The 27,477-nt window shown below is 37.9% G+C and overlaps 3 protein-coding genes across 3 annotated transcripts; 1 reads left to right on the forward strand and 2 right to left on the reverse strand.

The window, feature by feature from the left end:
• Positions 1 to 1,331: 1,331 nt before the first annotated feature.
• On the reverse strand, positions 1,332 to 3,119 carry LOC121983209 (alpha-1,3-arabinosyltransferase XAT3-like). The gene is made up of 3 exons (XM_042536164.1): positions 2,960 to 3,119; positions 2,742 to 2,816; positions 1,332 to 2,662 (listed from the first exon to the last, which is right to left on the reverse strand). Exon 3 carries the CDS (start codon positions 2,448 to 2,450, stop codon positions 1,458 to 1,460), a length of 993 nt encoding a protein of 330 aa, XP_042392098.1. The 5' UTR covers positions 2,451 to 2,662; positions 2,742 to 2,816; positions 2,960 to 3,119; the 3' UTR covers positions 1,332 to 1,457.
• Positions 3,120 to 3,935: 816 nt separating this feature from the next.
• Positions 3,936 to 14,082, forward strand: LOC121981626 (oligoribonuclease-like). The gene is made up of 9 exons (XM_042534231.1): positions 3,936 to 4,146; positions 4,811 to 4,928; positions 5,052 to 5,186; positions 6,297 to 6,373; positions 6,917 to 6,998; positions 7,091 to 7,146; positions 10,156 to 10,242; positions 11,658 to 11,748; positions 13,746 to 14,082. Exons 2-9 carry the CDS (start codon positions 4,817 to 4,819, stop codon positions 13,868 to 13,870), a joined length of 765 nt encoding a protein of 254 aa, XP_042390165.1. The 5' UTR covers positions 3,936 to 4,146; positions 4,811 to 4,816; the 3' UTR covers positions 13,871 to 14,082.
• Positions 14,083 to 15,912: 1,830 nt separating this feature from the next.
• LOC121979979 (protein ROH1-like) lies at positions 15,913 to 17,217 on the reverse strand. The gene has a single exon (XM_042531948.1). The coding sequence runs from the start codon at positions 17,215 to 17,217 to the stop codon at positions 15,913 to 15,915; it is 1,305 nt and encodes a 434-aa protein (XP_042387882.1).
• Between the last annotated feature and the right edge of the window lie 10,260 nt (positions 17,218 to 27,477).

Here is a 27,477-nt window from a genome sequence, read left to right on the forward strand (position 1 = left end):
AATGTGATCAAATTTAGAATTAAGAAATTCGACTTAAGAACTTAATTGTCATGAATATAATAGTGTGAATACCATATATATAATTTTTGATTTATTGAGGGGTCAAATTGAAAATAAGTAAACGTAGATAATTATAAATATGAGTTATGGTATAAGTTTACAGTATTTATTTTGTACCTCATCAAAAAAAATATGTAAATTGATAGCCTAAAATCGACCGTAAAATATGAGTTCTGGTATGTTTTCATAATTTTAATTATTATACTTATGATTTCTTGAGATTGAATAGAATTTAAAATTTTATGTTGAGATTTCTATTTTTCCATCCGATAATACTCATCCAAGAGTTCCTCTATGACCCTAAGGGTACGTTTGGTTCAGGGTTATTCTTGATAACCTTGGTTATCCATCCAAGGTTATCAACAAAACCCTTGTTTGGTTTAGATATTCGATGATTCCCGAGTAATGTCCCATGCCTGACACGTCAGCAAAAGAGTTATACAGCCCGGAATCGGAAAACCTCATAAAACTAAGGTTTTTATTGATTCCGGGGTTAATGATTTTTTTTTACCAAAAATACCCTCGATAAGAAAAAACATGAAAAAAAGAGAAAAAATGTAAAAAATATTAAAAAATGTAAAAAAAAAATAAAAAAATGTTTAAAAAATGTAAAAATTTAAAATTTTTTAAAAATAAATAATTTAAAAAATTAAAAATAAAAAAAAATTAAAAATAAAAAATAAAAAATTTAAAAATAAAAAATAAAAAATTTAAAATAATTTAAAAATTTTTTAAAAATTTTAAAATTTTTAAAAATTTAAATTTTTTTAAAAAAATTTAAAATTTTAAAAATTAAAAAATTTTAAAATTTTAAAATTAAAAAAATTTTAAAAATTTAAAATTTTTTTAAAATTAAAAATTTAAAATTTTTTAAAAATTAAAAATTTTAAAAATTTAAAAATAAATAAATAAGTAAAAATTAAAATGTAAAAAAATAAAAAATAAAAAATATAAATAATATAAAAATATAAAAAAAATTAATTTTTTTTTAAAAAATATATAGGAAAAAGAAAAGTAAAAAAATATAAATAATAATAATAATAATAATAATATGTATAGTTGGTTTTGTAACTGAGGGTAATACGGTAAAATATTAAACTAGGGTATTCATTAAAACCTTCAAACAAACAAGTTTTTGTTGCATTACCTAGGTTGAACCAAACAAGATTTGGTTATGTTTTATTCCCCATAATTTTGGTTATGTGATTACCAAGTAATCACATAACCAAGGTTATACATGATAACTTGAACCAAACGCATCCTAAGATACGTGGAAGAATGGTAAATTACAGTACCGAACAACATGCGGGAGAAAGTTATTCATTAACGACTAAGTTGACTAAACCAATGGGCTCAATGCAATGAGCTCAACCTCACTAGCAAGCAATTCATTCGTTTTAATGAAGATACTGAAGAGCTTCTAGCATGAAACCTCTGAACCTGGCCATGTTAAGCTTCACATCTTGCTTAACCAAATACACAGACCTTCTGAAAACCCACCCTTGCCTTGCAATTGATCTGGGCTCTTTCAGCACGGGATGGTCTCTAGGATACTGATCTATCAGTGAGCTCTCTTCCTCAGTTATACTGTAGTGCAAGTACTTGATCTTCAAATCCAGTGCAGGTTCACCAAAATCCACCCTCGATATATCGTCCATCTCCCCCAAAGGGACGACCTGGATGAGCACCGCGTCGGTCGGGAGGAAGACGAGGTTAGCGAGCCCCGCACCATGAACCCCCATCATCACATCGCATGAGTTAACGAGCTGAGCGAATTCAGACAAGTTGGACTCCCTTTCGGTGTCTGTCACGACTACTTCGAAGTCTAACTCTCGAGCCACTCGAACAATCTCATCGACGTTCTTGAATCTCCTCGTCCTCGTCCTCGCGATGATCATGAGCCTAGGCTTCTTCTTCTTCTCTTGATCGGGTCCTCCTAGTTTTATCGCCCTTTGCCGTTTCAGCGCAAAGGAATCCCTCATCAGTCGTCCGAAGTCGGGCATGGAGAGCTGCTGCCCTTCCGGGCTCATGGCGGCTCCCACGCTCATCTCTTTGTGGAACTTGAGGCCTACGATGGCACGAGAAAAGCATCGGACAGAATTGTCTTTGCTCAGGTCTATGATTCGGTGACGGGAGAGCCTTTTCAGTATTGAGTCGTACTTCTGAATCCACCACGGCGCGATGTCGAGCACCAGAAACTGGACTCCTCCGTCGAACTGAGACGTGGTTATGAACAGAGGGATGAGGACGTCGGTGAAGTCGTGGAATGCATTGCCCATGTAGCCGCCAGTGGAGAAGATGATGGCCGGTGCGCTGCTTCTCGTGCTACATTCCGGTGCGTGTGCGTGATCAGCAACGGATTTCACCGAGATTTCCGTGACATGGGACATCGCGTACGGGTCTTCCTTCCGAGGATGAGGCTTTATCAGTCATGAACCTCGCGACTCGTCGACGTCCTTTGGTCTCGCCACTAAGACAGAAGAGTTGGCGCCGTGGATTCTGATGTCACCCTGCAGTTCGCAGACATTCGACCTTCTCTTCGAAAAATCACACAAGGGAACTTTCCCCTGCTTTAACTCTTGTTTCCTCCTCACCGATTCACCTGTAACAAATTCAAAGATTAAAGCAGCCATTTGCTTTTAACTCAGAGCTAGCTGCATAGTCAAACATCTGCCTTATACCTAATTGATGATCAAGACTGATCACTCCTGAAGGTGGTGTACCAGGAGCTGCATGATTCCTCAGCCAGGAACTTACTGTTGAAAAGGGAAAAGGGGAAAGGAAAAAGAAAAGAGAAAAGAGAATGACAAGGTTAAAGACTGGTGAAATAAAAACGAAAATTGTTTGCAAAAACATGCAGAACTAACTAGCAGCATTTTGGTAGTTGTATGAGACTTACGTCTGGGGAAGATGATGGAATATCTCACGTACAGAGTTACAGAGATCAAACAGCATGCAGCGAGCAAAGACAAGTGCAGCTTTCGGTGTTTTCTGGAGCTGAGCCTCCTGCAGAACTTGTTTTCACATCCCATCTCACTTCAAGAAATGAAGAGAGTGAAAATTAGACAAAAGAAAAGGCAGTGGGGAGAAGTGGAACTTGGCTGGGTTGATATATAGAACTACAGTTTGAAGGATGACATCGAAGATTTTCAACCAACGTACCTTTTCTATGTTTTTTTTTTTAAAAAAAAGAGTAGATGGAAAATCGCAATATCAGAAAATGTAGAAATTATGGTAGGTGTAGATGGAAGAACTATTATGTTTATGGCGCCTCCTCGTTGTTGTTTTACTCAGAAGAACATGATTATTTTATTAAATAATAGTTTATTTGTTTTACTCAGAAGATGGATTACGAACGTTAAATAATAGTTTTACACAAGAAAAAGAAAATTGGGTGGCCTATATATTGTTTGGCAATTCACCAATAACAGTTAAATAAACCATGGAATGTTCTGATGTCTTTCTTACCTACATCAACTAATATTTTAAAACAAATTAATATCTGAAAGTTGCACTTGAAATTCTATTCCATCAGTACTTAATTATGCAAATGTGATATGCAATTGGAATTCTCATTTCATAATTTTTGTATATCTAATTAAACAAGTGAGAGGCCACTATCTCCACTACCAACAGCAAGACCAATTACTTTTTTTTCTCTCTCTCCAAATTTTTAAAATAATTTTTTCTCTTATTTTTGTTAACTGTAAAAGATAAATATTATCATTCAATGGTACTCTTAATATTAATGTATTATCATTCAGTCCGATTTTGGAATAATTTCATATTTATAGTTTTTTCCTTCGATTATTTTTTTACTCGATCAATTTTTTTGAAAATATGGCGGTTCAGACCGGCAGTTTTAGAATAAACCGGACCCACTACTTCGAGAACCCTTCTCGTGCGCCACTTCGATAGTTTTCTTGACACCGTGCTTCGGCGACGGCGGTCTTCTCTTCTCCACATCGCAGACGGAGCATCTCCCATCTCTCCCTCATTCCGGCGGGAGCGGATCTTCATGGGGAATTGAAGCTTCATGGACTATCCTCTCATTGGTCCCGATTCTGTGCAGATTAGAGGCTTTAGGTATTATTTTTTCTCAGTCTCAGAACAAGTGGTTTGTCTTTAATCTCTTCAGAAGATGGTTACATGCTTCTTTTTAGATCCATCTTTTGTCTATTTATTTTTTGGTATTGATTCGAGGCGTCTTCATCGCCTCCAAGGTTACTTTAGCCATTGATCTGGAGTAGGGTTGGTCCCTTTTTTTTGTCTATCAATCTGATTTTATCTGAGTACTGGGACTGGTAAAGTAATCTGGGTGTAATAGTAAATTTTGGTTAAACTTCTGTGCCTATGAAAACACAGAATGCGGTGGTGTGCTACTACACTCCGATTCCATTACGTCCTCCCAAAAGTAATACAATTTGTTTGCAGCTTGTTTTTCCCGGAAAATATTGTTTGGATCTTGTCATATCATTAAAAAAAACTCCATCTACTTTTGCGGGTTTATCTTTTGAGCATATCCATACCTCAATTTCGGAAGCTAGGACGCAGCTGTTCACACTTTTTCCTGCCGTTGGATGTCTTAACTAGCTAAACTTTTTTACTCCACGTGATTTTATGCTTGAACTTGCAAAAAAAACAAATGTTGTTCTTCACATTTTTTGCTTCTAAAATTACACTTTTTCCTAAAACCATCAAGTCCTACTCTTGAATTAAATATGCTTACTCTTCTTTATTGTCTAACCAGGTCGAGATGAACAATCTTTCAAATATTTTCTCTACTCTTAGAGTGGATGCTGAAGATGACAAAGAACAGATAGCTTCTCTCTCAGTAGCCAAAAGTGAAAAAAGGGCTGAAAATTCAGGTCTTTTCTTTGCTATACACATGAACAAAATTGAGTTGCTTTAAATCTGGAGAAATCAGTATTAAGAATAGGTTTCTGGGATGCATCTGTTTTCTGATGGAATTTGGTACTTTCACACCACAGATGTAACAAAGACTAAAAATCAATTTCCAAGGGAAAGTACAAGCACAATAAATGATAAGTTAGAACAACAAATGCTTCCATCACCTTCAGGAGACTACAAAATGGCTCTTGTATGGATTGACTTGGAAATGACAGGTATGAACTTTAATAATTGATATGTTGGAGGTTGGAAGGATAAACAATGGTTAGTTGAGTGGGTCTAATATGATAATTGTTGCTGGTGTTAACTATTAAGTACACTAACAGGACCAAGTAATGCTCTTGGATTTTGTTGTCCATTTGTGTATTTTGAATATTTATTTTCCTCTCATGGACAACTCTATAATTTTACTCCCATTAAGTTGGGCAAGTGTGGAACCTATCAGACAGTGGGACAATGATATTCTTCTTAGTGTTTATTCTAAGATTAGACAATAAAAGAAGCGGAATTTATCTTAATGTATTTGTAAGTTAACATAATTTTTCCATTTAACTATATAACCCCTATGTTCAAGTGAAATTCAAATGGAAGGTTATTGCTGGAATATTTTGCTGTTTGTGCACTCATGTAAATGCTAACTACTAATTGTTTGTTTCATGCTCCACTTCTGTTGATTACATATGCAGTCCTTTCACTCACAACTATTCATTATCATAGAATTGATTGTTGTGTAAACTTTTGGAAGTTTTGACTCTATAGATCCCTAAAACATATTTATATTTTCCAGTCTGAATAATGAGCTTGCCTTCCTCACTGTTCCCAAGCCAAATATTTAGTTCTGTGTCAATGTGGAAAAAGTGAACAATAGAACTACATAACTAGAAAAATTTGGACAAGGGTGACAATATTTTGGACCAAACTAGTGGTAAAGTTAAACACTCAGAGCTTACAAGCTACCAATAGAGTAGCTTGGTTTTGAGTCAATTTGGTTTAGCCTCAATTGATTCAAATGAATCAAATAAATTTTTTTACATTGTGGATCCAGCCCACACATGCAGTCCCACCACCTAAAAGGGAATCACATATCCAATATGCTATTCAGCCCACATATGAGCCCCATCATCTGCATATCCAATTCGTCATGCGACACCCATCTAGATCCATCTCGCAAGACACATATTTGGCCCTAATGACTGCTCTTAGAAACCTATACGAAAAAGAAATCAATCCTCAGTCATAGTTAACAATGGCTCTTTTTTATGACCTACATACTGCACGGCCAGTCAACCATCCAGAATTTGATATTTTGCTACTTGTTCACACAGGTTTGGATATTGAAGTTGATCGGATATTGGAGATTGCATGCATTATAACAGATGGCAAATTAATCAACTCAATTGATGTGAGTTATTTCGTTGATCATGCATCTTTGTTTACCTACATGTATCATGTGTAAATTTTTGTCTATTTCAACTTTCTGAATGTATATACAAGTTTACCTACGTATTATCTATACAACTCTCTGAATGAAGGATCACCTACATGCAAATTAACGAGGTTTGGAAGTTGTGTTGTTGCCTTTCTGAATGTATATACAAGTGACACTTGACACTGGATTATCGATGCCTATATGCTTTTTGATATAAGGGTTTCTGTATTTGCCCTCATCGATTTCAATAACAGTATTGAATCTTTTCCATATGTACTAAATTATTGATCAACTGTTTTCCTACAAATGAGGAATCTCTGAGCGGTATTTGCTCCAGTTACAGATCTTGCTAACTTGGGTTTCATTGTTTTTGCCCTTCTTTTTTAGGATACTAGGATCTGTACTATTCTTACCTAATATGGTTGATTGAAGCATTTTCGTAGAACTGACTGATGGGTTCTACCTTCATTCTGTGAGCTTGTGCACTGAATCATTGTAACTTATTTCTTTATTTAGGGTCCAGATTTTGTTATTAGACAGACAAAGGAATGCTTGGATAAGATGGGAGAATGGTGTTGTGAGCATCATGCATCTAGTGGTATCTGCCCTGATGTCTTCCAGTTTGGTGCTCTTCCATTTTCTTCAACTAGAAGGGGGAAAAATTAGAAAGTTCATTTGCTTTTCTGGCAGGTTTGACAGAGAGAGTGCTGAGAAGTACACTAACAGAGGCAGATGCAGAAAATCAAGTATGAATTGGCCTTAAATGTTCTCCTATTGTTTGTATTCTTACCCATTCCAGGAACAAGTAAAATGAAGGAAGATGTAATTAAAATGCTATAAGTATGCATAAAACACTGCCAAAAATGTGCAGGTAGGGATTAACCATTTTTAGGGATGATTTCCTTTGGGCATATTTGATCTAGGAAACTATGACTCATATATATTGATTATATCAAAAATCAACAACCAACTTTTGTTTCCACTGTCAAGATTTAGCTTGAATCAAACAAAGAACTTCTTTAAAGGCTTTTAGACCTTGAAAGATGTAGTTGCATTGATCCTTTGTTGTATCATTTCTGTATCAGGATAATGTTTGCATCATTCTATGCAATGGTGATATCCAACTGAAAAAGGATAGTGCTGTTTGGGCCAATCCATACCAAACATGTTTATGGATGATTGTTCTTGTACTTTGTTGATGATCCTTATGAATTGATTTATAATCCCTAATGATAGGTCAATTAGTAAAATCATGGTTTAAACTATTAACCCATGTTGAGGTTTTGGTCCTGAATTGGAACGATACAATTTCGGTATGGTATCGTGCTGTGTCGACATAGTTTCGACATTTTTTAAATATAAAATATATTAACTAAAAAATAAAAAATTTAATCTAAATATTTAAAAATAAAAAATATATTTTTTAAATGTATATATATATATATATATATATTAAATTAATTGGATAATTTTATTAGGCTTTAATTAAGTCTATTTAAAATTTCCCAATCATAATTAGGAGTTAATTAAAATTATTAACCTAAAGTTTTTAATTGAACCTAAGTTAAAGCCTTGCCCCTATTTCATGCTACACCGGCGGCCTCTCTCCTGACCAACATGATGTTTCTGAAGGCGTCTTCGGGTCCGCGTGATGATTCTGGACGCATCGTCGGGCTGGCGTGCCGGTGTCAGTGCTGGTCTCGGTCTGTGGGCGGAACAGAATGTTTCGCCCGTTCTGTTCTGCCCGTATTGGGCGAAACAAAACGAGATTTGAAACCATGGTGTCTAAAAACACTAGCGTGGCATGTTGTCAAGATTAGTATACTATTCTGTTCATCTAAAAGCCTTGTTCGATTTTTTTTTTTTTCAAAAATCAAACATAACAAATTAAGAAGCATAATGTCCTCCTAGGTTAGCTATTTGATATTTTCTCATCATTTATTTCTATTCAAGGCAAGGGAGACATTTTTTAAATATAAAATATATTAACTAAAAAATAAAAAATTTAATCTAAATATTTAAAAATAAAAACATATGTTCTTAAATATATATATTAAATTAATTGGATAATTTTATTAGGCTTTAATTAAGTCTATTTAAAATTTTCCAATCATAATTAGGAGTTGATTAAAATTATTAACCTAAAGTTTTTAATTGAATCTAAGTTAAAGCCCTACCCCTATTTCATGCTACACCAGTGGCCTCCCTCCTGACGAACATGATGTTTCCGAAGGCGTCGTCGAGTCCGGTGATGCCTCTGTATGTATTGTCGGGCTGGCACGCTGGTGTGCGCCGATGTCAGTGCCGGTCTCTGTTCATGGGCGGAATGGAATGTTTCGCCTGTATTGGGCGAAACAAAACGAGATTTGAAACCATGGTGTCTAAAAACACTAGCTTGTCATGTTGTCAAGATTAGTATACTATTCTGTTCATCGCAAAGCCTTGTTTGATTTTTTTTTTTGAAAAAGGAAACATAAGAAATTAAGAAGCAGAATGTCCTCCTAGGTTAGCTATTTGATATTTTCTCATCATTTATTTCTATTCAAGGCAAATGAGTGTCTTGGCACAATAGTAAAGTTTGTATCATTTGACCTTGAGGTCATGGATTTGTCGCGGAAACAACCTCTTGAAAAATGCAACGTAAAGCAGTATACAATAAACCTAATGTGACCCTAAATCCTTCCTCGGGACTCGCACCGGCGGAAGCTTGGTGCTCTGGGTTTTTATTTTTTTAATTTGTATTCAAGGCCATATATTGTTTGCCAAACATGTGCTAAAATATTATTGCTTGACTGTAAACTTTTCCAACTTACTAACTAATTAGCTTTTCCCCATGACTATATATATATATATGAGGCAGGCGTACTACCTATTATATTGTGGGATAATGCTGTAGTTGATACATTTCTATTCTGGACAACACTTCCTTGCAAATACTGGTTTAAAAAGCGAGTCTCAAGTGCACTGTTAAAAAAAACATCTTGTTTTTCCTATAACAAGCTCACACGAATCATTTGGATTTGTTTCTTGGATAGCAGTTCATCAGAAAATGCACATTTTTTACAGCCATCTTGTACCTTTTCATCTTTTCTTGATGGTGCCAACTGCCAATTGACCTCAAATTTTAGAGACACACATTATGTCACATGACACTGAAACTGAAACTTTACCGTTCTAGTCATCCACCAATACCCAACACTAGAAGAACTGAATCATTTTCCCCATTGGGGTATTGTTCTTCTACCTGATTGGTGCCAACCAGCACAACATTGAATCCCACTTGACATTCAAACTTTACCATTCTGACCTGCCATCAAAACCCGACTGGTATTTTAGAACTTTATAAGATTATAGCATATTAACAAATGTATATCCTGATCAACTAAACATGAGTCTAGGACTTCCATTTTGGTGGGTGACACCTTTTACAGATACTGATTTCTAAAGTGCAAAAGTATGTCAGCTTTTGCAATAATTTCAATTGGTAGCTTGGTGTTGAACTGCCAATAGCTTATTTTTGTGTTGTGAATTGAACTGTTAATATTCTGCCATATAATTTACATAGTACGCATGCTAAGGTACGAACATGGTTTATCATGATTATTTGGTCCACATGTATGTAAATTTTTCCATGTATTTGTATACTTTGTCTATATATGTCTAACTAGTGACTGACTGCATACATTTTTGGAATTGGAACAATGCATGTTATCCTTTTTATACATCTTGATTGATGATTAATTGACCAATTGCAGGTTATAGACTTTGTGAAGAAGCATGTGGGCTCACAAACCCCTCAGTTGGCTGGAAATTCTATTTATGTGGATTTTCTCTTCTTGAAGGTTAGAACATCGCTTACTTTCCAATTCATGGATAATTAAACTCAGCATATATGATAGCTTTATTTGACAATATCTTGGATCTCTGAGCTCTTCTGATGCCATTCAAAATCTCCACAGTTGTGAATGTTGGTCTCACAACATAATTTTTTTAGTTCTCTCAACTCTGAGTTGTGATTATTTAAAATTTTGAACTGTCTCCTGATTTATGGGCGATCCTAATGCTGATCTTCTTTGTTCTAATTTTGTATAATGTAAACCACCTTCATTAGTTCACAGACTCAAGTGGGACTAAACTGATTTATCACATTTAAATTGGTCTTTTCTTCTCTGTGTTCACTGTTCAGTTATGGATTTTCAGGGTAGAGTTATTTTATGAGTCTATAAAAAACTCAGCCTCACACAGCCTGATAAGGCTTCTTCCTTTCATTTCAAAATTTGTTGCTAACTTATATCCTTTGGCAATATGTTTGATGTTATTAACATGTCTTTTTTTAGTATTGGTTTGAAATTGCTTATGTAGAATCGTACATTTTAATTGATTTTTGCAAACCAATCAGATTCTCAACTCATTATCACCTCTCACTCCCATATTTTGTTTACAAGTGCTGTATTATTTTAAAATGTATTGCTGATCTTCACTGTTGATAGATTCACATATTACCTTTAGCTAGAGTACTTTTGATATAACAGAACATGAGGTGAGAAGAGGTAAAATTATGCACCACCCTTTACCACCTCGCACTTGATGATTGAACTCACCAAAAGCTACCTCATGCCTGACACTGCTTGAACATCCCCACGCTGCCTAATGCCCGAGCTTGTGGTGCTTGACGTCTGACCTCCTCTTGTTTCCCACCTGACACTTTCTATTGCCACTGTGTGCTAACCTTGCCTCATGACCTCCCCAACATGACCTTCCCTTGCTCCCCACTCGAGTTCAACCTTGCTTGTCGCCCCATGTCACCAAAAGGGAAGGAGTTTCTCTTCTAGGGACCATCCATGCCCGGCCATTTTTTGGTGCATGCGATTTTGATCCAAAAAGTCTTTAGAGGAGAGTTCACTCCTCTTCTAAATTTTAACGAGGAAAACAAGGGAGAGCTCCCTGAAAGTGGTGCTATTCTCTCCTCCCAAATTTATGCATGTAAATTGGGCCTTACAGAAGTGCTTAGACAGTTTGGAAATATTCCATTCTAGTTTTCTTTGGATACATCTTAGTGTAATTGAAGCTCAAGTGTTGTTCAACCTGGAAATCGTGTTGTTTTTTCTTGTTCTTATTAAACAAACTGTTGTATTAGATGTATCTGCCATTAGCTTGTCATATCGTGGAAATCTCGTTGGATTTTCTCTAATGCCATTGCTTTTTATCAGCAAAAGGAATTAGTTTATTTTCTAATCAACAAAATGTTATCTGACAGAAGTATATGCCTTCTCTGGCTGCCATATTTTCTCACGTGCTAGTCGATGTCAGCAGCATTGTGGCTTTATGCATCCGTTGGTTTCCAAAAGGTAATGCATCAGATACAATTTAACTCTTGTTTTATGCATCATTAATTTGAACATTTTCAATGCTTCTGAAAACATGATCTTTTATGACATGACAATAATCTTAAATTTCATTCTGTCTCAATGTTATAATAAACAGCTGATTTGTTCAGCTGGTCAAGATTGTCGTAATGCATATGCATGGTTCATTGCAAATTTCCTCTATATTTTGCTTCGTTAAATTTCTGTAAGTATAAATTCCTTTGGAGATAATAAGCAAATTAAATTGATAAGCCAATCAATAAATCCCAATGATTTCTCTCGTATCTCAACATATATTTTCATGCACCGTGGTATTAACCTCATCTTTTAATATATGAATATTATTTATCTATTAATATATGTATTAACATGTTTCAAATTTAATAAATAATTTCATACAATTGATTTATTATTATAATCATAAAATTAGTCAATACTCTGCTTGATATTTGGCAAATAAATTCAGATATTTAATATATAATTAGTAATGAATAATATACAAATTTATGATTTAAATATAAAAAACATAAACATTGAGGATTGTTACCTTTGCCATTTCATCGAATTGTGTTCCCTTAGGAAGACATTTGATAAAGGATAGCTCGGTGTATGAAGCTCCCGCCAATGTTGAGTCCAACCTTATCCTATTTTGCAAGAGGTTGTTTACTTTACCCGAACCGTGACCTCCACATCACATATCAACAACTTTACCGTTGCCAAGCCTCTTCTTAGGAAGAAATTTGATAAATGCTAAAAATCTTTGATAGAATATTAGAATGGGAAAATCCATTAGATTGTTTCTAAGCCATCTTTGGCAATCAATCAACAATTCACTGTACTTTTCTTGCCTATACTTGATGAACTAGCATGCATACATACTTTCATGCATGTATAACATACATTTTTGATTAATGCCATGACGAAATGATCTTTATACAAATTCAAGAAGCTAAATAAAACTTTCAAGTGAAAGGAGTTGAGGACTCGTGGGAATGAATTGCATACTTTATTGACCATGTATCACATTAGTAAGGTAACTTTGAGTAAGCAAAACAATTCTGGGAGGGAGAAATGTAAAGCACATTTACTAGTGCTAAGTAGTCTCCGAGGAATTTTGTATCAGCTCTACGTATTGTTGTCAAAAGTTTATTGAAAGAGCTTCTCATGCTGCCTTCTGTTGAAGAGTTTGCGTTTGTGTAGTATTTACTTGAAACACTAATCAAGTAGTTATCAGAATTTGATAAATTACAACCCCAGCAATTTGAGCATGGTTGTCATGAATTTATTCTTTATGCAACTCAACTGTGCTCGTGTGGAAACTGCAATGGTAACATTGGCGGAACAACCAGTTTAATTTTAGGTGTTCTCCCTGATTGCAGTACATCAAACTTTCAATTGTGAATTCAAATGATAATCTGTAGATGCCTAGGGATAGGGATGCTAAGGGGCAGAGTTCTAAAGTTTTTGGTTATTCCATACCTATTAAAATATTCACTATCTGAACTTGTTTAAATATCTGGACTAATGATAAATGATAAAACCAATGGTATCCATGTCAAATGAGTAAAATATTGTAGTACTTGTGGGTAAATATTTGTTTCGGATGATAAATGGATACCCAATTATATGAGTATCAAGTTAAATGGGTAGAATATGTGGAGTATTCACAATTTTATGCCAACTCTTACTTGCTTTGTGACCAAAAGGTCACGGGTTTGAATTCTAGAAACAAGTCTTTTGCAAAAAACAAGATAAGTCTGCGTACAATGGATCCTTCCCTGGGATTCCATATGACGGGAGCTTCGCACATCGAACTGCCTTTCTTACTCGCTGAACCTGGAGGCACTGAAAACCCTCTCAGGGGTCTCCGGTTACTCAATTATCAGCTATTAATTGGCATTCTTATTACGATGCATTTCTTACTTTCCCTGATTTGGTTAAATTTCAGAAAAAGTAAGATTGTCTCTTTAATGAAACAGAGAAGAAAAAGGCACCCAAAAAAGCCAAAAGCCATAGAGCTATGAATGACATAAAGGAGAGCATCCGGGAACTAAAATACTACAAGCAAGCCATCTTCAAAGCATCAAACAACGGCAAGCTGTGACACTTTGATGCTCTGTTTACGCCATGGGTTGGAGGAGAAAAGGTAAGTTATTGGTAAGTCAAGATGATTTTTCGATTGGCTGTATGTTTCCTTGTATCCTTTGGAAGAGTGTCGCTTTTTTCAGTTGGATGCAAATCTTCCCAGTTGAAAATTTTATGAATATTGACTTCTCTCGCTACCAGCGAACGTAAGAGAATGCGAATGTTTCCAAAGGTGCTTTCTTTGGCTTCTTTTACTTAAACTAATGCCGCGATAGGAGCTAGTAGCATGGAATAAGAACTCTTTTACGTTGCTAGAAACGTGAGATCTTTAAAAGATACGAAACATTAAAATATTCTAATTCAACGGTATTATCTGCCACGGTGTGTGATATTTATCATGTTACGTTTAAAACTGCCATGCATAACATTAACAATGTGAATCGCTCCAGTGCTAAAAAAAACAATGTGAATCATACGGAGTCAAAAATTGGTTAACCATCAAATTAGAATTACCCATTACTTCTCTATATTTCTATTTGCAAATGCGGCTACTAAACTAAACGATTAAAATTCATCTTTTCTAGTAACTTTTTAATATGCATATAACTGTATTAAATACTTAATACATTTATTATTATTTTGAATATTTTCTCATTTAAAAATAGATTTAAAAATTAGTTTTGCATATGAATGTTAAAATTCGCAATTAAATAAGAATATACATATATATGCATATATTTGAAATAGATGTTTTATTTTTTTATTATTATAAATAACTTTTCTCATTTGATTGATTTTCAGATATGATTTTAGAATTTACTTAGTTGAATAATGATCAAATTGATATGAAAAAATAAATTCAATTTTTTTTCATTTATATTCCTGATTCATTTGTATTTTTATACATCCATGCAATATGCATTAAAATTTTTATCATTACCAATAATATCACTATTACATACTAATACAGAATAAGAATTATTAAATATAATAGTTTGTCTTTGCTTCTAAATTTAGTTGTTGTAATAAACTATTTCTTATTATGCGTTATTTAAAATAGCTAAATTTAATTTATATTATATTTTGGTTGTTGCAATAAACTCAACCAAGAACGATCAATTGAATTCATACCTCTCCAATCTGTTTATTTCCGGTTACCTCGGAAGATAATTCTTCTTATTTGAAATAGTTTACGATTAATGTAATATGTGCATAAAGCATTATCCAGATCTCTCAGTCCCGCATAGTTGCTTCAATATATTTTGGATCAATTTTCAATAAAAATATTTGGATGTCTAAGAGCACGCAGCAGCTCCAAAATATATAATTTTAAATAAAAAATTACTTTTTTATTAAATTTAGATATTTAATTTTCACTGCATTAGATGTATCCGTTTCTCCTTTTTGTTTTTCTCGAAGCTCTGGAGAAGTTGCTAAGGCGACTCTTCGAAATAATCATGGCAAGGATTCCCCCTTATCCCTTTGCGCACAACCATGTGAGCAGGGGACAGGGAAGCTAGGGCGTAGCTGTTGTTCTCGAAGGTTTCAGTTTTACTCCATGCTTTTTGCTGAGGCCTCGAATCAGTAGGTTTGTTTTTGATTCGTTTCAACAATTCTTTTCATTATAAAATTATCAGAGATTTCGTGGGCGTTGCGTAGATATTGGAACCTTTGGATGCATCGATTTTGGGTGCAGATGGTGGAGATCAATCAAATTACTTCGGTCGACAGAATATGATTTCCATCTGGAGCACTCGGAGCACCGATGGCGGCGGAGGGAGTTGCGGCTCCGTTGCTTGTCGCGGCACGAAAAAGCTGGGTTTTCAGTGGATCCGGTGACCAATGGCCGGTTTCATAAACAGGAGCGACAGATTGTCTGCTAGGGACAGAAGAAGATGATCAAAAACCGGGAATCGGCTGCGAGGTCGATTCCATATTTGTTTTCTGTTGATATTCTCAGCTTCACGCCTTGAGTACCAAAAAGGGCTAGTCACTGCTCGATCATCTACATGTAAATTTTGTTACAGATCATTCCGCTCAATTGTTTGTTTGCCTCAGTGCTTAATTTGCAGTATGAGCAGGAGGATTGAGAGTCTCTGTGCGACTGCGCACGATCCGAAGGAAGATCTCGCGCACCTGTCGCTCCAACAGATCGAGCCCGTCCTTCATGGCGTCGCAGATTTGCGCCAGCTCTTTCGCCCTCTCGCTCAGCTGCTGCTCCTCGCCTTTCGCCATGGGGAAGGTGCCGGTCTGCATCAGCTCCGCCATCTGCTGCGTGCACCTCTCGATCTGAAGGATCTCCTGCAGAAGCCCCGCCGAGTTCTTCCTCTCCCTCTTCTTCGACTCCTCCACGATCCGATCGTGGAGGTACGTGATGGCCGGCGCCCATGGGAAGGTTCGGGAGACGGCGAAGTGGACCTGGAGGCCGCGGTCCTGGCAGGGGATCGCCGCCACCACGGATGACATAGTGAAGAGGAGCACCGCATTCATGGTGTATACCGCCGCCGCCAGTCCCCCTGTGGCGGCCACCTCGTGGCCGCGCGGCGCCGCCAGGTTGCTCCCGATGGCTTGCAGCTGCCGCGCGGCGGACCACGAATGGGACACGCTCCAGGAGAGGGAGCGGAAGCCGGATACTTTGCGACCGGTGGTCTTGGGTGAGGAGGTAGAGGAGGAACCGGAGCCTCTGCTCCGTTCGAAGGAGCGGTTACGGCGGGATACGGTGGCGGAGCCGGCGTCCCTGTCGTCCAGCATGAGCACGGCGAGGTCCGCGAGCGCCTTGCGGGCGCGTCGCACCTGACCCTCGCTGATTCCTCCGCCGCCTCCGGCGGCGGGTCTGAGGGCGGCCACCACGATCTCGAGGTGCGCCCGCCACCGCCGAAGCTGCTCGATGCCGTCGCGCGCGGCGTTGCAAATGTCGAGAGCCTTGATGGCGCGGTCGTAGTAGTCCGCGACGAGGCGGTCCAGGGGCGGCCGTGCCACGGCCGCGCCGCGGTCTAGGAGGAGCGCCCGGAACTCCTCGTGGCACAGCAGGAAGCCGTGGAGGAGCCGGCGGAGCCAGGCGATCGACAGCAGCCCATCCCCCTCAGCCCCCGCGGCGGCGGAGAGATCCACCAAGACGTCCTCGATGCAAGATTGGAAACCGAGCAACAGCGCATCCTGCCCCTCGCCGCCTGCGCCCGACTCCATGGTCTGATCCCCGCGGAAGTTGAAGATGGAGCGGCCGAGGGAGGCGAAGGCGACCGAGGAAGATGAAGCCAATAAATCCTTGGCGTGCATCGTCGCGTCCACTACACCATTCGATTGGCGCAAAAGGAAGGAGAGAGGAAGGAGACAAGACGGCGTGAGGAGGCGCCGCCTTTTATACATCGAGACGGGACGTCAACCCCGGCACTCGCGGTCGTGGCAGACGAGAGTACGCGGACCATGAACGCGGCACGGCGCGTCCGCCGTCCGCGTATCTTCACCGTGGATCTGTACGGACGGATTACAGAGACTAAACACGACAATTAACAAATAAATTCTAAATAAAAATCCATTAGCAGATTTTTTTTAAAAGTCAAACTGCCGTGGAATCCGTCGCCATTCAAATCGTTTTACCGAATAAAATAGAACCAAATCTATGACTTGAAATTTGAAGGGATACCTTGGAAAAGTTCAAGTCTAAAGTCCGTTCAAGGTCTCTCCCATTCCTAATTCTCAAAGTTTAATCTCTATAATATGATTTAATTGAATGTAGACTTTTTCTTTTTCTTAAAAAAAATGACAAATAACCACCAAAAAAAAATGACATCTGATGTCTCATGCAATTCCACTGTCTCTCTGTTTAACCAATCCGTATGTAAGTTCTGAAAACAATTAATCCCATCAAGCTTGTCTGCATTGATACATGTTAATTATTGAAATATGATTCATCTTGTTATGTCTTCATTGTCTGAAAAGAAGGCATTCTAAAAGATTATCTTCCATCTTTTAATTCACCATCTGAAATTCTGAAGAAGAATGCAGCAGCATCAGTCCAATTGCCACTGATTAAACCATTAAAATGTCTCTCATTTTCAGTTTATTTTATTTTGGTCAAATGTGACAGTAGGTGTAACCTCATATCAGCCCCCCACGAGAATCCTTCCACCCACACTGGACAAGCCACGTGGAACTCAATCTATGGAGTTTTAGATTAAGTAAATCTTATTATTATCCTCAATAGAAAATCCAAGTTTGCTTCCAACGCAAATATTTTAAATTAAACTGAGCAATATTTTACATTCTAGTCCCTTTACTTTATTTTCCTATGTTCAACACTCTCTCTATAGGCACCCCTAGACGGCAGGTGTGGACGACCCTCATATGGCAGGGTGCTAGATCACTTTCGGATGCCCAATCAATTTGCCACTGTGAGAGATACTTATTGGGATATTCTGATAGCTAGATGAGGATGAATAATTCATTTCATTGCGTTGATGATGATTTACAACAGAAAATATGAAGCAAAGTTTTATCAATATTAACACGAGGATTTACTTGATATTCACCTTAAAATAAGGTGACTAATCCAAGAATCCACACTCGAGTACACCCTCCACTATAAAAACAACTCATTCTCGAAATAATTCCGAGGTGGAGAAACCTCGTACAACTGAACAATAAAGATACAACTCGAAGCACGACGTAAATATAAGAATACAAATTAAAACCTCCTCTTACTTGATCTCTTATTGAAGAAGATGTGTCCCCGGGGCTATGGTACTGTGGTAGGGTATTTAGGTTGTCACTTAGGCACCCGCGGTTCGATCCTCAGCTATGGCGTATTTGTAGGATTTTTTTCTCCAAATGGGAGGGGGGGCACAATGAAATGATGATGGGCTTCTGGGCTAACCACCGTGTGCGCTTCTTGATTTATCCTGATGGTAGGTGGGAAACTTTCGTGGGGTCGGGCCGGTCATCCCTAAGGATAGTCAATGAGGCTATCTGGGATTATCAGAATATGCCTCTAGATCAGTTGAAAAGTGTAGCAACATCTGTCTTCCAAGCTCAAAGTCTGGCGAACAATAGTGGAGAAGAATCGTGTGAGCGTTGTTGCGTTTGAACCTCGCCAACGGCTTTATTCTTCACGATTTATGATTCCCAATCGATTGGGTTTACTTCTAATCGATTGCCACGTCAGATCCAAGTGTCACAACCGTCCAAAGCTCACAACTTGCATAATGGTCATAATCCAGTTGATCGGCTGATCGATTGGAGGAGCTGGATGAATCAACAGATCAATCCAAAGTGTCTTTGTGTTCTCGCGAGAAGTCCCAGAATTGATTAAGCACCTTCCCAATTGATTCCATACAACATGCACTGTGCTTTGTGAAAAACCTCTCTCAATCGATCAACTGATCGATTGAGAGTGCTCTGGATCGATTGCCCAATCGATCTAGAGACTCTATGTTCTCTCGTGAATTCCTCTGGATCGATCACTTGATTAAGCTCCTTACGACAATAACGCATTGCCCAATCGAGCCATTGATCGATTGGGCTCTGGCTCAATTGATCACCTGACCAACCCAAACTTGCTTAACTCAAGTCTAGGGTTTCCATGTCCGATATCAGGTCAACCGTGACCTGTTGAGACTTCTCATTGCCTAGCATCCGGTTAACTTCACCTGCTGGAACTTCGTCACAAAGTGTCTGATCAATCCTTTGACCCACTTGGACTTTCCTTCTCGTGCCAAGTGTCTAGTCAACCATGACCCACTTGGACTTATCATCTCGTGCCAAGTGTTTAGTCCTTCATGATCCACTTGGACTTCCAAACACCAGATGTCTAGTCAGTCTTGACTCACCTGGATTTTCACATGCTTGACTTCACTCACCAGGGTTTTTCACCACCTAGCTCACTCACAATGATTTTCCTCTGTCTAGCATCACTCATTAGGGCATTTCACCTGGCTTTACTCACCATGACTTTTCCCACTGCCTAGCTTCATTCGCTAGGGCATTTCACTTGGCTTCACTCACCAAGACTTTTCTCACTGCCTAGTTTTACTTACTAGGACTTTTAATACTACCTAGCTTCACTCACTAAGACTTTTCACAACTGCCTAGTTTCACTCACTTGAACTTTCCAACTGCCACCAACCTTCCTGTTGGTCTTGCCTTTGTCTAACCTCCCGTTAGGGCTTTTCAGTCAAGTATCCGATCAACCTTTACCTACTTGACTCTTCTAGTCAATCACTCATATGGACAATTGTACTTGCAATCTCCATATATTGTCAAACATCGAAACTCAAGCATCAAAACTCAAGCTTGAGCCAACTCAAGGTTAGTCAACTTGGTCATCCTTGACCTAAGAGAAATTGTAACAACAACACCCACGGTGGTCGTTCATGGGGCTGTGCAAGATATGATTCCTATGGGCGACCACTGTGAGAGCCTCTCAAAACTAAATTGATTAGGATACCCGAAAATGATCCAGTGTGTGTGTGTATAAACCCCTCAAATTTTTTTTTGCGCTTAATACTATAATCTAACCTTTAAATTCTAAAAACAAAACCCTAAATAACATACACACAAGCCAAAAAAAAAATAATTTAAAAAAATAAAATGCATAGTCACTCACTACAAACATGATTATGTTGGATCGAAAGCGCTAGAGGGGGGGGGGGGGGGGGGAATAACGCTCGTGGCTATTTCGTTCGTTTCGTAAAACTATCGGAGTGAAACACGCAGCGGAAAAGAAAAAGGAACAACACAATAACACGGTCGTTTTCTTGGTTCGGAGCCTGTGGAGACTCCTACTCCAAGGCCCGCGGTCGTTGACCGCTTTCAGTGTGTAACAACTATAAGTTCGAAATATTGTTACAAGATTATTACAATTAGAACTATAAAAGAAAACAATACCGACAGTAAGAATATCAAAATCTGGAGTTCCGGGTCGTCGGTATGTCGTCACAGCACTTTGGGATGAACTCGTTATATATATATATCACATACCAATTTCCCATTTTACCCCTATCAGTTAATTATTTATCAGTCAAATCTATTTTATTTTGTGCTGAAACGTCAAAATTTTGATAAAATCAGTTGACTGATTTGTTTTTTATTTTTTATCAAAGTCAATTTTAGATAAAATTAGTTGATAAACCAAACGAGCTTGGATTGACATGAAACTAGTTCTTGTGTGTGTTGGTTGCTACTCGGAACACCGTTCTGTTTTCCCTATACAAAAAAGTGTACAAGCACAGAACTTTACCTAGCTACCCATGTGCTCTACTGAAGTTAAATTTGGATTACAAACGATGCTTAACATTATTAATCCAAATTGCTCTTTAGAAGTTAAACTTGAATTGGAAACGATATTTAATATTTTTACTCCAAGTTCAATCCATGTGTTTTTCAGAAGTTAAATCATATTACAGAAGTTAATTAAATATTTATTTCAAAGATTGATTTCCAAGTTAAACATGACGAGACACTTGACCTTCTTGGGTATGGGATTATCCACCACTTCCTAGACAAAGTCTTTCAAAGAAAATGGATATTTAACTTCTTACAATAATCCTAGGTTTAACTAAAGAGACCTCAATAGAAGCACAAGATCGAAACACGAAATCGAAAACCTAAAAATGATAACCTCTTGTGTTGGTATTTCAGGATCCATACAAAGAACACAAACTAATTAATTTGAAGCGGAAATAATTAATTAGTTATACCTTTCTTTGTAAACAAAGACCTCTTGATCTTCTGTTGTATTTCTCTCCTCCTCTTGGATGTTGTGTGAGCGACGATCTACCAAGACAACTCCACCCAAACGACTTCTTTGCCTCCAAGAAAATCGAGCCACCAAGGGATGCCAAAATAGGAAATTTTCTTCTCTTCTTATTCTCTTCCAAGAAACCGGCCACCTTCTTTTTCCTTTGCTCCATACCTCCGGCCACAATGGGATCTAAGATGAGCTCCAAGCAAGGCTGCCGACCCTAGGTTATGGAAGCAAACCTGTCGGCCCTAGCTTGGATGGAATCCTTTTGTGCCGCCGGTTGTAGAAGGAAGATGAGTATTGTGGCCGGTCCTTAAGGAAGGAGATGAGGGAAGGGCCGACCACTAAGGGATTAGGAAGAGATCAGAGAACTTAGGTTGTGTTTTTCATGAGGCACCCTCTCCTTCTCTTTTATAATCCTTGGTCATGGCAAAAAAGGAAAGTTTTAAATATAATTAAAACTTCCTTATTTGTGGCCTCCTATTAAAAGGAAATTTTAACAACAATTAAAATATCTCTTTTCTAAATTTCCTATTGTACATGACAATAAATGAAAGTTTTAAATTTTCTATTGTACATGACAATAAATGAAAGTTTTAAAATTAATCTCTTTCTTTTAAAACATGTAGACAACTACAAAAGGGAAAGATTAATTAAAACTTCTCTTTTTAAATCATGGTTACAAAATAGGAAAGTTTTATCAAAAAAATTAAAATGTCTCTTTTAAACATTATAGATAACTACAAATAAGGAAAGATTTTAACAAAATTAAAATTTCTCTTTAATCTTTTGTAGATAGCTATAAAAGAAAAGATTTTAAAATTTTAAAACTCTCTTTTAAAACTATGAGGATGGCTATAAAAGGAAATTTTAAAATTAAAATTTCTCTTTTAAATCCCTTCATGAATGGCTACAAAAGGAAAGATTTTAACAAAAAATAAAATCTTCCTTTAGTTCTAATGGTGTGGCCGACCCCATGCTTGGACTGTTGGACACCAAGCATGGCTTGGCCGTCCAACTCTTGGGCTCCAAGCTAATGCTTGGCCAGCCCCCTTTGCTCCAAGCAAGAATGTGGCCAACCCATTACTTGGGTAAGAACTGGACTTGGTGGATACAAGACTTTATAGAAGCTACAACAGGGACTGAGAGGAGAAATTGGTTTGGGTCTCCCGATGAGCTTGAGCTTCCTGTGTTCGCCCCGAACACCCAACTCAAGTTCATCAATAATGACTCATACCACTAAAGAGTTATTATTGAACTACCGCACCAATCCCAAATTACATTATGGGCTCCTTCTTATCATGAGTGCTAATCTCCCTATGTTTAAGATATCGAATGCCTACTAATTAAATGAGTTACTGACAACTCACTTAATTAATATCTAGCTCCAAGAGTAGTATCACTCAACTTTATTGTCATGCCGGACTAAGTCCACCTGCAGGGTTTACATGACAATCCTTATGAGCTCCTCAAGGGGACATCATCAACCTAGATTACTAGGATATAATTTCCTTCTATAATCAATAACACACTATATAAATAATATAATTTCCAACTTATCGGGCCTATTAATTTAACGAACTAAATCTCACCCATTGATAAATTAAAGAAATAAATACTAAGTCTATGTGTTTGTTATTATATCAGGATTAAGAGTACGCACATCCATAATAACAGAGGTTTTGTTCTTTTATGCAGTCAGTATAAAAAAAATAACCTCAAATGGTCCTGCTCAATACACACATAGTATACTAGTGTAACTTTATAGTCAAGATAAACTAATACCAAATTATACTACAACCATTCCAATGGTTTATCCCAATCCATCTTGGTTGTGAACTACTATTTATAATTTATAAGGAACTGATAACATGATCTTCTGTGTGACACCACACATCATGTTATCTACAATATAAATTAAATGGACAATTACATTTAACATAAATACAGACATATGACCAATGTGATTCTTTTTTCAAAATAAATATTTACAAAAAGCTAGACTTTTAGTATATATCCTAACAGTGTGTTCATCTACCTTTCTTAATTATATCCATGCCCTCAAAGTTAATTTGACTCAATATATTGAGAGTAATAATTTTTTAAACACGAATATATTTAAAAAATTTAATTCGTATTCAAAAAATTATTGCTTTAACCCGCACTACTAAATCCAAGACCTAGTCTTGGAATCTTTGTTGTTTATTTTTCTGTGTGTGAGATTCATTTCTCAAATGACCCATCAAGAAGGTTATAGCACAGCCCGACCACCGCTCTTCTCCGGGGAAGACTTTGGCTACTGGAAGGACCAAATGGAGTCCTACCTCCAAACTCAGTTTGAGGTATGGATGATCATCAAGACCGACATCTCGCTCCCACTTGACAGCACAGGAAAACCCATGTCATGCGAAAACTGGGAACCTAGCATAATAGAAGGTAGAAGGCAATACAAAAGCAATGTGTATCCTTCAATGCGGCCTTACAAAGGAGAAGCTGAATCGAGTCGGCCCCTTCTCAAGCGCAAAAGAGTTGTCGCAAAAATTGATCGAGCTACACGAGGGTACATCAGACACGAAGGTATGTAAGAGGGATCTTATTTTTAACAAATTATATAATATAAAGTTGCAAGAGGGTGAAACGACAAGCCAATTGCATGCACGTATCCAAGACCTCCTCAACCATCTCCACGGAATCAGACAAAAGGTGGAAAATAGAGACATAATTAGGTATTCACTCAATGCTTTTCCGAGGAATACCTTGTGGGCATCCATGATAGATGCTTACAAGGTATCCAAGGATCTCTCTTCAATCAAATTAGATGAATTATTTTCAGAATTCGAATTGCACGAACAGATTAATACATGTCCGACCAAGAAGGGTATAGCTTTGATTGCAGGTACAAGCAAAACGCACGAAGCAAAAGCAAGACGCAGAATCGAACCAGAGTCAGAAGAAGAACGGGATTCAAATGATGACAATGATGAGATCACAGCCGAACTCGTCAACTTGGTAAGAAAGCTCTACAAAAAGAAGAAGGGCTTCAACAAGAAGGACATCAAGAAGGTGATCCAGTCCAAGGAGGTTCAACCAAGTTCAAAGGTGAAGTTTGAAGTAACCTGCTATGGTTGCAACCAAAAGGGACATATCAAAGCCAATTGTCCGAATCAAAAGGATGCAAAGAAGCAAAGAAAGAAGAAAGTTCTGAAGGCAACTTGGGACGAGTCCTCATCAGAAGAGTCCGATGAAGAGCTCGAACAGATGAGCTTCCTTGCACTGACGATCCGGGATCAAATCAACGAATCCGAAAGCAAGAATGAATCAGAAGCAGAATCAGAGAGAAGTCATGGATCCGTATCTATTTCCAAAGGGCCTAACCCCGATATAAGTATTTCTCGATTGCATAACCTAGTCAATTATCTTATGCGTAAATTAGCCAGATCTTATTGGTGCGGGAAGCATCCGACGATCGAACCAGTGTTTTGATTATGTCAAAGGGTTCAAGTTAAGTTGATTTATCATCTAATGTATGTGAATGAGGTTGCAGGAAAGTCCTAACTGTGGTTAGGCAGGTGGAAAACCCTAGGGGATGGTAACCCTAGGTGGTGGAAAACCCTAAGGGGCGATAACCTTAGCTCATAGGGGGTGGTAACTCTAGGCGGCGGAAAATCCTAAGGGGCGGCAACCTTAAGTCCTAAGGGGTGGTAACCCTAGGTGGTGGAAATCCTAAGGGGAGGGGGGTAACCTTTGTAACGACCCGCCTCCTACTGGTCTATAATTACGAGACCGAACCGTTACATTATGCTGTGCTAAACTATAAGGTGCGGAAATCTGTACTGATTAAAATCTTACTCTACTAATGACTATTACAGCCTGTAAGATTAGGTTCAAAGACCTTTCCATTGACATACATACACTAGGGAAGGAACACAAACTTTCTATTTGCTCAAAAGACTGAAATGAGACACTTCCAGCTAAAATCAGACACTCCAATCGATCGACTGATCGATTGGAGTCATCTGATCGATCCACTGATCGATTCAGCGTGCTACTGTGCACGGAAGAACTTATGGATCGATCAGCTGATCGATCCAGCTATGACTAATTGATCCCGTGATCGATTCAACGTGCTACTGTGCACGGAAGAATTTATGGATTGATCGGCTGATCGATCCAGCTATACCAATCGATCCAGTGATCGATTCAGAAGCTCTCTGTTCGTGAGGGCTAATTCCCCGATCGATCGATTGATCGATCCATTAACTCTCTGTTCACGACAATAGCTCCGATCGATCAGCTGATCGATTCAGAGGCTTACTGTTCGCGGAACAAATTGCCCAATCGATCAGCTGATCGATTGAGGAGCCTCCAATCAATCGACTGATCGATTGGGGTTTCTAATTTCGTATCAGAAGTCTGATTTCAGCACTGTTTTGTGCTCAAATCACATATATCAACTCTATAAGCAAACAAAGCTACTGAACCTATCATTACTCATGACTAGATAACTAAGATCATGACAAACGATAAACTAAGCATAACTATCGCAATTCAAGACACTTAATTAACTAGAAGTACAGAAAAGTAACACTACAATAAATACTAAGTTTTTAAGTTTCTAGGTTCTCCAAAGATCTTTATTCCAAGTTCCTCTCCACACACATTTCCATTGCATTGACCTCCAGCCTCCGCTAATCCATCATTCCTTTACCTTTATCTGCAGTATAAGGAAAAAGAAGTATCTGTAAGCTTGAGAGCTTAGTAAGAAACCATCTACCTCACAAAACATGCATACGATGCAATTTATGCTTTTAAAACATGCTATTTGAAATATGTGTTGAACATGCTAAAACATAACATTCTGGCATACAAAACATAGAAAGCAAAAATTGATCATGGCAATATCTTCTAGGATCAACAAGATAGAACTAAACTGATACAATAGCTAACTAAATAAATGCTAACTAATATAATTCCTGAATTGTAGTCACACAACTAAATTGTGAAGCTTTGAAAAACTATATATATATCATAAATAGATGAAAATACTAATCATGCTGCTGATGAGCCCGACAACTGTACTTGTTATGCGCGCATCTCTAACTAGACCCGGGGTTGCAAGTCCAGAATTTAGTAGAGTTACTAGGTTATCTAAACCTAGGGATGACTATGGGAGCCTATCCCAAGGACAACTGAAGTCCAGTACAGTGCCACTGAAAAGTAAAATACTGATTTGTAGCTAATGTACCTTATCTTGCTCTTACTAGGTTATCTGAACCTAGAGGCGACTATGGGAGCCCACCCATTGGACCGTAGTCCCTTATAAGCTGAAGCAAGGCTAAATATGCTATTATAGATGCTTCTACTACATTTATTGAGCTATTAAAATGCCTACTGTAGCATCTTACTGATCTAAACATTCTATCAAACACTTGGTGTGCACTAAACCACACCCTACGTACTGAAAATCTGCACACAACTAAACTAATGCAGAAAAACATGCGAATAGCTACTTATATTACAGGTGAGGGGTTTCTTACCTCCTGCTCGAAGTTTCTTACTAATATAAACGCTAGGTTTCTGGTGGAGAAGATCCCTTCGTCGATCTCCTCGCGTCTACGTGCCCTTCTCGCGGAGAGGAATGTTCTCGTGCTGGAGTCGTCGCCGGAAGGTGCTCCTATGGCCCTTGGAACAGAACCTTAGGTCTCTTGGACTCAAGTGCCGAGAGGGTGAGAGAGAGAGAAGTCAGCGGCGTGTAAGGGTTTGGGAAGAGAAGAGTTGCGTTAAAAAAATAATTCTCCACTTAATAATTTTCCTATTTATACTAAGTGGTTTATCCGGCCAACTTAAATATAAATATAATGGTTTCCCTCCTCTTTCAGCACGACCCT

The sequence above is a fragment of the Zingiber officinale genome, chromosome 5A, assembly GCF_018446385.1.
Source record: "Zingiber officinale cultivar Zhangliang chromosome 5A, Zo_v1.1, whole genome shotgun sequence".
NCBI classification, from domain to species: Eukaryota; Viridiplantae; Streptophyta; class Magnoliopsida; order Zingiberales; family Zingiberaceae; genus Zingiber; species Zingiber officinale.

What these genes read in the sequence shown, in the direction of transcription:
- LOC121981626 (XM_042534231.1), top strand. Translation starts at nt 4,817, where the DNA reads ATGAACAATCTTTCAAATATTTTCTCTACTCTTAGAGTGGATGCTGAA. An exon ending in GATTGACTTGGAAATGACAG is followed by an intron (nt 5,187 to 6,296) that starts GTATGAACTTTA and finishes TTGTTCACACAG; the next exon opens with GTTTGGATATTGAAGTTGAT. An exon ending in AGGCAGATGCAGAAAATCAA is followed by an intron (nt 7,147 to 10,155) that starts GTATGAATTGGC and finishes GACCAATTGCAG; the next exon opens with GTTATAGACTTTGTGAAGAA.
- LOC121979979 (XM_042531948.1), bottom strand. Translation starts at nt 17,217, where the DNA reads ATGTATAAAAGGCGGCGCCTCCTCACGCCGTCTTGTCTCCTTCCTCTC.
- LOC121983209 (XM_042536164.1), bottom strand. Translation starts at nt 2,450, where the DNA reads ATGTCCCATGTCACGGAAATCTCGGTGAAATCCGTTGCTGATCACGCA.